General features: G+C 42.1%; 1 protein-coding gene across 3 annotated transcripts in view; it reads left to right on the top strand.

Annotated features, from left to right (window-relative positions):
• Window positions 1-12,239, top strand: part of ANKDD1B (ankyrin repeat and death domain containing 1B) — a 44,546-nt gene that overhangs the window by 18,980 nt on the left and 13,327 nt on the right. For 2 of the 3 annotated variants that reach the window (XM_089494437.1, XM_089494445.1), the window contains 3 exons: window positions 3,649-3,747; window positions 8,484-8,582; window positions 10,933-11,031. In XM_089494437.1, coding sequence (XP_089350563.1) covers window positions 3,649-3,747; window positions 8,484-8,582; window positions 10,933-11,031 — 297 coding nt within the window. The remainder of the gene's footprint in view (window positions 1-3,648; window positions 3,748-8,483; window positions 8,583-10,932; window positions 11,032-12,239) is intronic. The other variant, XM_089494452.1, reaches the window with a different exon arrangement.

The raw sequence follows: 12,239 nt of genomic DNA on the forward strand, positions 1-12,239 counted from the left end.
ACAGCGGCAAGATAGTCCTCCGCAGTTCTGGGGAGCTTCTTCCCAGGTGACATGGGGGGGGGCAGTGGCAGAAGTAGTCCTCCACCAGCTCTCAGGCAGTCCCCGATGTTGCTGGGTCTGCCTGATGGCTCCCTCTGAGGCCGAGATGACAGTTGAGGAGGGAGGGGCCTCTTCCTTCAGGCAGTCCTCGATGTTGCTGGGTCTGCCTGATGGCTCCCTCTGAGGCCGAGATGACAGTTGAGGAGGGAGGGGCCTCTTCCTTCAGGCAGTCCCCGATGTTGCTGGGTCTGCCTGATGGCTCCCTCTGAGGCCGAGATGACAGTTGAGGAGGGAGGGGCCTCTTCCTTCAGGCAGTCCTCGATGTTGCTGGGTCTGCCTGATGGCTCCCTCTGAGGCCGAGATGACAGTTGAGGAGGGAGGGGCCTCTTCCTTCAGGCTGTCCCCGATGTTGCTGGGTCTGCCTGATGGCTCCCTCTGAGGCCGAGATGACAGTTGAAGAGGGAGGGGCCTCTTCCTTCAGGCAGTCCCCGATGTTGCTGGGTCTGCCTGATGGCTCCCTCTGAGGCCGAGATGACAGTTGAAGAGGGAGGGGCCTCTTCCTTCAGGCAGTCCCCGATGTTGCTGGGTCTGCCTGATGGCTCCCTCTGAGGCCGAGATGACAGTTGAGGAGGGAGGGGCCTCTTCCTTCAGGCTGTCCCCGATGTTGCTGGGTCTGCCTGATGGCTCCCTCTGAGGCCGAGATGACAGTTGAAGAGGGAGGGGCCTCTTCCTTCAGGCAGTCCCCGATGTTGCTGGGTCTGCCTGATGGCTCCCTCTGAGGCCGAGATGACAGTTGAGGAGGGAGGGGCCTCTTCCTTCAGGCAGTCCCCGATGTTGCTGGGTCTGCCTGATGGCTCCCTCTGAGGCCGAGATGACAGTTGAAGAGGGAGGGGCCTCTTCCTTCAGGCAGTCCCCGATGTTGCTGGGTCTGCCTGATGGCTCCCTCTGAGGCCGAGATGACAGTTGAAGAGGGAGGGGCCTCTTCCTTCAGGCAGTCCCCGATGTTGCTGGGTCTGCCTGATGGCTCCCTCTGAGGCCGAGATGACAGTTGAAGAGGGAGGGGCCTCTTCCTTCAGGCAGTCCCCGATGTTGCTGGGTCTGCCTGATGGCTCCCTCTGAGGCCGAGATGACAGTTGAAGAGGGAGGGGCCTCTTCCTTCAGGCAGACCCCGATGTTGCTGGGTCTGCCTGATGGCTCCCTCTGAGGCCGAGATGACAGTTGAAGAGGGAGGGGCCTCTTCCTTCAGGCAGACCCCGATGTTGCTGGGTCTGCCTGATGGCTCCCTCTGAGGCCGAGATGACAGTTGAAGAGGGAGGGGCCTCTTCCTTCAGGCAGACCCCGATGTTGCTGGGTCTGCCTGATGGCTCCCTCTGAGGCCGAGATGACAGTTGAAGAGGGAGGGGCCTCTTCCTTCAGGCAGTCCCCGATGTTGCTGGGTCTGCCTGATGGCTCCCTCTGAGGCCGAGATGACAGTTGAAGAGGGAGGGGCCTCTTCCTTCAGGCAGACCTTGATGTTGCTGGGTCTGCCTGATGGCTCCCTCTGAGGCCGAGATGACAGTTGAAGAGGGAGGGGCCTCTTCCTTCAGGCAGACCTTGATGTTGCTGGGTCTGCCTGATGGCTCCCTCTGGTTTTATGCAATGGCTCATTGTTTGGAGTTGGGGTCCTGCAGATGTTTCTGGACTGCAAGTCCCATTATCTGTCACCACTGGGTATACTGGTCAGTTCTGCAGTCCAATAACATCTAAAGGGCCACGAGTTGTCTACTCATTTAAATCCTGTGAATTGTGGTGGTAAGAATGTCAAATTAGTTCCAAGGAGACCCAGACTAAGATCCTCACTCAAGCTCATTGGATGGCATTTTGCTCAACCGTATCTCTTTATCTCACCTACCTTACGCAACTCTTGTGAGGATAAAATAGGTAGTTGTAATACAGAGAGTGATCCATGAAAAAAGGGAGTCATAGCTAAATGGAAAAACAAATGCTTTGCCTGCAGAAGATGATCTGCTCATCCTCTACCTCCCACCTGTTACTTCATTCCCATTCCCGTGTGTGTGTGTGTGTGGTGTAATTAAAAAGGAGCCCTGATCTTTTGTGTCTTGTCATGTGGAAGTTCAAGACATTCATCATGACTGATGCCCTTTTGGCAGAAGCTAAAATGATTTTTCCCTTCTAGTTAAGTTTTAAAAAGCATGCAAATTAGACTGTCTCATTATTTGCTAATGGTGTTTCTTACCTAAAACATGTCATTGTCTAACTGAAATCAATAGGGTGGAATAGCTGCCAGGAAAAATAGTCATGAATGTCATTCATTGAAACTTTATCTTGCTGGTTTTCAGGTTGTAAGCAGCAGAATGCTTTGCCTTTTTTAGAATCAGACTTGTATTCTTGTTCTGTGGAGATTCATTTCCAGGTCAGATAACTTATGCTGAAGGAGAGCCCAGTGTGGCATGGTGGTTTGAGTCCTGGACTAGGACTCTGGGACCAGAGTTCAAATTCCCACTAAGCTGTGGAAATCCACTGGGTGACTTTGGGTATGTCTCACTCTTAGAGGAAGGCAATGGCGAACCTCCTCTGAATAAGTCTTGCCAAAAACGAAAACTATACACAAAAAAGCTGTGATAAGGTCACCACAAGTCAGAGTATAAACTTTATACACATGACTACCACTATAGCTTAATTTTAGGTATCATGGTGATGCAAATATCATTTATCAAAGGTGCAGTCCAGACCGGCGCTTTGCACTGGCCTGGCCACGTACTAGAGTTGCGTGGGGGCAGAGCAGCTGCATGCCCCGCATCCTTTGTATGTGGCGGTGGCATAATAATGGCAGCTCCCTGTATACATGGGTGCCACCATTGTTATGTAAGTGCCGTGTGGCATCCGCACGTCGCCATGCAGCACTTACGTAATGAGTGCGCCAGTGGCACACTTGTTACACCACCCCTGTGGCTTTAAAAGAACTTGCTTTTTGCAGGTTCTTTTTGCGCCGGAGGGAAGCCATGCGGTTTGGCGGCTGCGGCTTACCTCCGGAGGAAAAACAGGTGCTGCCATAGTAAAGGAAGGGTAAAGGAAGGACTGAATGTTTATTCACCAGATTTGTTTCTGATGAAATATTAATAATTTGTTAGAGTGAGATTGTGATGCTCCAGCCAAATTGTAATAAGACCTAACTGAGGCCTAATAAAATCATTCCTTCAGAGTGATCTTGCAGAAGTCCCATGATCTTAAAACTATTATGGGCCCAATTAATGATATATCTGAAGAACTGATTCAGATTTTTTGAAATGGCACTTCATGTTCAGATGATAAGATAAGTCATTTCTGTACAGTCTAAATGAGTATATGGCATGTGAGACATCTGGTCAAAGGAACATATAGGCATATAGTCATTTGCGGATGTTATCCAGAGTACATTTTCTAGATAGTGGCAGCCATCTAATTGATTTCCTTCATAGGTTTTGATAATAGTACAAAGTTGAAACATATACATACATACATACACTGTATTTATCTGCTACTTAAATACCCTTCCATTGTCATTCTTTTTCATAATTTCTTTAACAGTAGTAAATATTCATTTCCCTTTCTCCATTGTCTTTTTCTCAGCACAATACAAATGTATTACATATTGCAACTCAGAATGGACATACACCTTTGGTCACTTATCTTTTAAGTAAAAATATAAATTTGGAGACTCAGCCTCAGGTGAGTTCTTTTTCCCCACATATTATATTTATCTGACTTCATGCACCTTCATTGCTGGTAACTGAAATATGCATAATTCAGGACATAAAAGAAGAACCACTGTCAATAAATAATGAGAATAAGGACATTAAAGTCAGGCATTTCAAGGTCTGCTGATATCAGTGGGAGAGTGTTAAGCATCTTTCCTGGTTCTTTTATGAAAATCAATGAATATTAGATGTACTTAATGTGGCAGGTTCATGTCTACTAGCTTCAACATTTTCAAGTTGTCGATGTTATCATCACTTTTTTCATTATGGAACTCAAGGTGGTTCACAGCAGTTAAAACAAATAAAAATTCACATCATAGAAAAGTTAAAGTTCTGTTAAACTATATAAAAATGTTTAAACCTGTAAAAGACATAAACCATTAAAAACAACAACATATAAATGACCAGCACATTATACAAATTTGTTTTCCCATAAGAATTCTCAAAGGCATGCTGGAATAAAAAGGTCCTCACCTGCTTGTGGAAAGATAGTAAGGCATGTGCCAGTCTAAACTCCTGGGTAGGGAGTTCCAAAGCCTGGAAGCAGCCATGAAGAAAGCCTTCTCCCATGTTCACCAGGTGTGCCTGTGAAGATGGAGGGACATAGGGAAGGGCTTCCTCAAAAGATTTCAAAAGATGGGCAGGTTTGTAAGGGAGAATATGGTCCTTTAAATAGCCTAGACCTTAGTTGTACAGGGCTCAGCACTGTATTTGTCTTGTGTTTTCAAACACATGTATTTCTAAACATACAAAGTATAGTGTTCAAAACAGCATTAAACTGTCTATACAAGTAAAACCATTTAAAACAATTATTGAAAAGCAGTGGATGGAAGTAATACAGCACATTAAGTAAAGCCCATTAAAACAACCAGTTCCCCATATCCTGCTGTGATAGAATGGTGTTCCTCTGTCCTCAAAAGGACAGCAAAGAGGAAGCCAGTCTAGCTTCCCTAGGAAGGGAGTTCCAGAATTTGGGAGAAGCAATGGAGAAACTCCCTTCTTGCATTTCCACTAAATGTCTCTTTGAGGATTGTGGGGTTGAGAGAAACACCTCTCTTGAAGATCTCACAGCTTGGGCAAGCTCATATGAGAGGACAGGGTCTTCAGATAGGCTAGATTTGGCTGTACAATGATTTGAAGAGCATGCAAAACAAACTGGAACAAACTGGTAGATAGTAGAACTGTAGCAACAGGGAATTTTGTGTTCCCTGTAACCAGGCACAGTTAACAATATTGCTGCACCTATTTGGATCAGCTGAATTTTCTGTAGATTCTTCAAAGGTAGCTGCACATAGAACACATTACAGTAATCCAAAGAGGTTGTAACTAAGGCATGTGCCATCATGTCCAAATTATATGTTTCTAGAAACAAGTGTAGTTGGCGCTCTAGTTTTAATTGTGCAAATGCACTCTTGCCCACCACCAAAACCTGAACAGCTTGGTTGAGGGCTGATCCAGAAGTACACCGAAACTCTGAACCTATGTCTTCAGGAGGAGCACGACTCATAGTAAACTGGCTGAAATCCCATTCCCTGATAGGCCTTTCCATTAATCAAGACAGTTTTTGTTTTCTCTGGATTAAGGCTGCTGTCACATTGCAGAATTAATGCACTTTGATACCACTTTAACTGTCATGGCTCCATTCTATGAAATCCTGGGATTTGTAGTTTGTTGTAGCACCAGAGCTCTCTAACAGAGAAGGCTACATATCTCACAAAACTACAAATCCCAGATTTCCATAGCATTACGTCATGGCAGTTAAAATGGTGTAGAACTGCATTAATTCTGCAGAGTAAATGCAGCCTCAACTTCAGTTTGTTTGCACTCATCCAGAGTCTTTACAGATGAAGGCACTGTTTTACTGTGGAAAAACTCTTGGAGTTAGGCAGAAAAGAGGATTGGGTGATTAGCACCCTTGACCCCAAAACTCCAGACAATCTGTCCCAGAGATTTTGTGTATATGTCAAATATCATGAAGAACAAAACAGAACCCTGAGGGACTCACAAGCCAATAGCCAGACACAAGAATTTCTCAGCCCCACCTTCTGAGCTAGTCCCTCCAGAAAGCAACAGAGCTACTATACAACAGTGTCCCCAAGTCCTATCCTAGCAAGGTGGTCCAGGAGGACACTATAACTGATAGTATTGAAAGCTCTCAAGGGGTCCAGCAGAACTAATAGGGACATTCTCCGTCTGTCTGATTCTCAGCGAAGATCATCCACCAAGATGATCAAAGCCATTTCTGTCTCATAACCAGCTTAAATCCAGATTGAAATGGATCTGGATAACCACTCTCGTCCAACCTATACAAGTCAGTCCCCCTCTGGCCTTTTAAATAAGCCAGGAAGAGGAAGAATCTAGCAAACATGCACAGTGCATATAGTTCAGTCCAATACGTATTTATTCTGAAGTAAGTACAATTGAGTTGTGAGGGGCTTTCCTCTCAGGAGTTGTATACAGGATTGGAGCCAAAAAGTGCAGGTGGAAGACCTACATAATATAGGATGCATTAGATTCTAGAAATTCCCACAGAAAAATGACACTATTTTTTACAGGAAGGGCTATGTTACAGTCTTCTTATACTGTACCAGAAAGTTGTATATGTAAAATTAGCATGTTTACTGTTGATAGGAGAGAGGAATGTTAATATTTCAGCACATTTGGAACTGAAACTATATACAAGGTAATCTGCATTGGATGTTACTTTAAAAGTTCAAAAAAGTTAATTCTTCATCCTTCCTGGTATCATCTAAGTAACATATTTTGTTGACTATTAAAATATTTGTTGTCACATTTTAAAATCTTTACCAACTTTAATATGCAATTTTGTTTGCTTCATTTCTCACTAGCTGTTAATAATAGATAAGGTTCATCCCAGTTTCATTTCAGCAGACAGAATCTGCTTCTAATAGTGGCAAACTGTATATTGCTGACATTAAAACAAACTTTAAAAAAAGAATTCATTTGCAGAATTGGTCCAGAGCATGCTTAAATCTGGTAATGTTCTCTGAAAAAGCAAAGGCTGAGAATATATATTAGTTTATATGACTGTTTTATGTTTTACTCTAATTCATGTTTTTTCCCCAAGTTTTAGGCTGCATCAAAATGCACAAATTGTCTATAATTCTCTATTTTTCACATCCTGCATCCTGCATCCTGGCCTTTATCTTATTTGCATCCTACTCTTCTTGTAAAAAGCTTAGACTGGTGTTTATTTCATGTTTGTGTCCAAAAGCCAGATGGTAGGAGTTAGCATTAATCTCCTGAGTCATCTAGTTTACTCTATTGCTAGGCTAAGAGTTGAACCTCAGTCTGATTAATTTAAAGGTAGCATTTTGTCTTTTGCACCACAATAATTTATGAGCTCCCATGTTCAAAAGGCAGAGCCTGGACAATTTTTTTAAAAAAATTAATGAATTACAGTTATCATTTTGGGGCAATTACTATTATAGTTGCTATATTCTATTTTAAAAGTAACACTTTCCTTTCTTGAAGTAACTAGATACTTTAAAATTACTTTTGAAATTAGAACGAAGCACCACGAAAAAGCTTATGATATTTTTCCCTTCATGGCTGGATCTGCACTGCAGAAAGAATGCAGTTTAAAATCACTTGAACTGCCGTGGCTCAATGCTATGGAATTCTGAAGTTTGCAGTTTTGTGAGAGAGGTCTGGTGCCACAAGCAACTATAGATGTCAGAATCCGAAAGCACTGAGCCATGGCAGTTAAAGCAGTGTCAAGCTGCATTACTTTGGCAGTGGAGATGGAGCCTACCATTCAGTGAGCTGAAGACACAGTAGACAAACTAACTTTAAAACTTACACATGCACTACAAAATGATGCTACACTTATTGAGTTACAGGCAATATAGGCTATACACGGACATTAAGGCTCTTATGTACTAGGTTTGTACCCTTCAACTGTGTGGATGCTGAACTGACATACGTATTTGATTTTTCCCACTATTGAAATCAGTGTGGTGGTGGGGAAGGATAAAAAACATTAAGAACTGCTGAAAAGAATAGTAGAATCATAGAGTTGGGAAAAACCTCAAGGGCCATCCATTCAATCCCTTGCGATGCAGGTGAACACAATCAAAGCACTCTCATCAGATGGCCATGCAGAATCTGTTTAACAACTTCCAAAGGAGCTTTGGAAGTTTCCACTACACTCTGAGACAGCATATTCCACTAACAGCTTACTGTCAGGAAGTCCTTCTAATGTTGAGGTGGAATCTCTTTTTCTGTAGTTTGAATCCATTGCTCCGGGTCCTAGTTTCTGGAGCAGCAGAAAATAAACTCACTCCATCTTCAACACGACATCCCTTTAAATATTTAAATATGACTATCATGTTACCTCTTAACCTTCTCTCCCCCAGGCTAAATATACCTGAAAGGGCATGGTTTCCAGACTCTTCACCATTTTGGTTGCCCTCCTCTGGACATGTTCCAGCTTTTTAACATCCTTCTAGAATTGTGGTGCCCAGCACAGGACAGAAGAAGGAAAGAAAACACCCCCATTGGGAGGGCTTTGAAATGACAAATTGTTTGCTACTTCACTTGGCAGACACAATTCCCTTGGCAGAAATAGTCTGCCTTTCTTCTGCCCATAAGACACCCCACCACCCAATCCCAGTGATCAAGCAATATTTCAGGGGAACAAAGAATATTTAGAGCAATAGCTTTTATATTTTCCTCTGTTCACAGCAAAAGAATTCTCCTCTCCATTTGGCCATCATAAAAAACAACTTACCTGTGGTAAATAGTTTAATAGATGCCAGTCATGACATCAACTCTGTCGATCAGGTGAGCAATTCTCCTTTAGAATCATATAATCTAAAAATGGAAAATAGTGCTGTCTTTTCTGTTTTTGTGTAGTTATATGACCTAAATCCAACTGCTAATCCCAACTTGAATAAACCTATTCAGTCAAAGCGATAAATCAATACTTACATAAATTCCTTTGGTTTAATGGGTCTACTCTGGTTGAGGAATAACAATTGCTTTTAGACCTATCAATTTATAAGAATAAGATGGAGAAATTATATTTTCCTGGTGTGTTTCTAGTCAGATTTCCTGCCAGACCCATTTCTTTACTTTATGATGATGTTTTCAAATGAATTTTTTTTTTTTTTTTTGGATTCAAACACACTTGCAGGTTATAACACCTTAGATCAAATCTGTCTAAACCAAGAGTTCACAACCTATGTTGTAGCTCATGGCCACAGACAGACTTTCCTCCAGGCCTCCACCCCAGATCATTGCTTAAAAGCTATAGTTCCTTGTTACTTTCCAGCACTGCTTAGTTGCTACTTTTCTATTAATAATGGTGGTAGCAGAGCAATGGTCATAGCCACCATTAGCATTCTTTCTCCCCACAGCAACCTCTCCGTATTGCTGTTTTATCATGGGAATGATAAAACCATGATCAGGGTTACTGGGGCAGGGATCACTTCCCTGCTAAGTGACCCAGAATCAATTCCGGTACTGGACTGGAATCAGTAAAGCAGCAATGCATGTTGGGTCATTACAGGACTGCAGAAGAGACTGAAGCTAAAAATGCTAAAATGATGGAGTAAAATAACCGGCTGCTGAAAGAAAGTGGATAGAACCATTCCAAATATTCTAACCCTAAGCAGACTTTCATAGTAACAGCATTGTATTGTTCAAAGCATGAGTTTCTCCGCAGTGTTTCCTGGCAGAGGACATTACATAACAAACTAGGTTTCCTCAGCCTGATGCTTTCCATATGTAATGAACAGAACAAGTGTGTTTGCCTCTTTGCTTGTGGACATGATGAACCAGTTCCCAGGGATTGAAAAATGCAGTTTATTGGGCAGGGAGAGAGCAAGAAAGCAGAGATTCTTAAAATGATAGGCCTCTTATGTACAATACATCCCCACACCCTTCTGTTAGTTGATCATTGTACGAAATGAGGCAAGACCTCTCTGCTCTGAGGAATTCAACTCTTAGGTACTGGATGGCTTTCATCTCAGCAAGTGGCATTCTTCCACTTCACTTTGTAACAGCTAGCATGTCAAATGTAATGGCCAACTATAATAATAATTAACATGAATATGCTCTATCCAGAATGGCAATGAAGTTCTGTGGGAACAAACATTGCTGTGGGAAGTATCCTAGTATGTTTAAACCAGTTTCCTATTTTTATGTAAACACAAAACACACTACATAACACAGATTATGTAGAAATGTAATACCTGTAGTTACTTTTTTCTGGGGGGGTGGGGATATGTCTGAACATACAATGGCTTGAATCTATCATCTTTCTTTAGAGAAGGGAAGAGTTATATCCATTCACACAGAGCTTCCAATTTAGACTAGAATTTCTTAGAAAACAGCATACTGACTTTCAATGGGATAATTATTTAGCTATAGCATAATTTCTAGTTGGTTTACAAAGTAGTATCTAAGTATACAACAATAAAAGAAGCATAGGTATTAAAATTCAAATAATTACCACAGATTATTTACATAATTTTAAAGTAGATGAGAAAGACCACCATTAAAGCTACACAGAATTTTTTTGGCAAAGTTTGTTCCGAAGGGAGTTTGCCTTCTTCTGAGGCTGAGAGAGTCACTGCAGTGGATTTCCATACCAGAATGGGGATTTGAACCCTGGTATCCTAAGACATTACTCCCAGGAGATTTTAAACTGTGCTTGCAGCCAGAAAAAAGCAGCTCTTTGGTTATATTTATCATGCAACAATGCTTGATAAAAACTGTAGCTGCTGTGTCCCCTGAGTGCAGTTAAAATGTCCCTTTTCATTGAGGGGTGAAACCCATCCATGAGCGCACAGTTGCGCTAGTCCCCAAATATGAAACATTGATGCTGGGACAGTTGTGATATTGGCAGCCATGCTCCATCTTCAATGTGACACCCCTTCAAATACTTTTATGTGCTAATGTTCCTAGTGCAGCACTCAAACCACTATGCCATGCTGGCTCTCATGACTGGTTTAAATTTCACTGATTTCCATGGGTGTACTCAGATACAACCTGGATCAAACCCAACAATTATTGCCTTTGTTCTGTTCTTTGATTTGAATAGTATGTTTAAAATAAAAACAACCCCAAAATGTTTGTATTAATGGGGGCATTTCTATATTTTCTTCTACTATTGCATCTTCTGCAAAAGAGACATCAAACACCATTACATTTGGCAGCAGACCTCGGAAATGTGGAAGTAATTGAAATGCTGCTTAGGGCAGGTTGTGACCTCAACATTGTGGACAAGGTACTTTCTATTGTTCATATTTCTGTAAAGATACATTTGTTTTACATGTATTGGTATGCGAAACAAATTGCTCCTTTCAAAAATTCCTAATTAAGGTGTGGGGCAGACCGCCTGAAAAGGGCGGCCTGGTTTCCTCCAGAGGAAAGACACAGCTGCCAAACCGGGTTCTTTTTGCATCATGGGTCCAACATAACAAGTGTGCCACTGGCGCACTTGTTACGTAAGTCACGTGCGGTGATGTGCGGACACCACATAGTGCTTACGTAACAATGGCAGCGCCTGTGTACACAGAACACCACCTCTGTTACAGTACCATGCCGTGCTAGGGTTAGGGACTGTGTGGTTGCCACGCGGTCTGTAACTCTAAGATCGGTGCCAACACAGCGCATTTGCATGGTCTGTACAACGCCAGTGATAAAGGTCTTTTTCTTAAAACCTGCAATAGTCTGGCATTGAGTCAAATTATTATCTGGAAGGCTAAGCATAAAATACAGTGTTTGATTTATATGTAAGTTTGAATGTATATAAAGTAGTAATTGTGCTCTGAAAGACAAAAACAAAAACTCTATCCTGTTCTGACTCTTTTGGAGCCACCTAGCAGCTATGTTGAGATTTTCATCCAAACAGCATTTTCTTTCTATTGAGGCTGTTTGGAAATCATAGCAATTGACGTTATACCAACTTTCCTCACTGTAACAAGTGTGCATGTGTACATTCAAGTTGCATGAATTTCCTGGCATTTTCAAAGACAAGGAATACTCAGAGTTGATTTGCCATTGCCTTCCTCTGAAATATAGCCTACAGCATCTGGTATTTCTTTGTGATTCCTACAGAAGTGCTAACCAGACCTGGCCCTGCTTAGCTTTCAAAATCAGGTGGGATCTGGTGCCTTCAGGGTGTTTAGGCCTCATGTATAGATCACTGATACAGATTTCACTTCTGTGAGAATCACAGCCCAAGGCATTGGCACTGAATTAACGTTGATCTTTTTTTAGCGGGGAAGTTAAATCTCAGCTCTTGTTCACAGATGTAAAAGCAATATTTACTGGTACAAGTGTCCTAAGATTTTTTTCTCTCCATTGCCTGTATTTTATATATTTTTAATTTTTCTTTTTCTTTTCTGATCTAGAACCTGCAAATTTGCCACAGCCTACATCTTAATAGAATATTTTCAGATATAAGAGAATGTAATGATCTAAAGTATAGGA

Source organism: Sceloporus occidentalis, unplaced genomic scaffold (assembly GCF_023333645.1).
Source record: "Sceloporus occidentalis isolate IW3139 unplaced genomic scaffold, rSceOcc1.0.p SCAF_1, whole genome shotgun sequence".
Taxonomy (NCBI): Eukaryota; Metazoa; Chordata; class Lepidosauria; order Squamata; family Phrynosomatidae; genus Sceloporus; species Sceloporus occidentalis.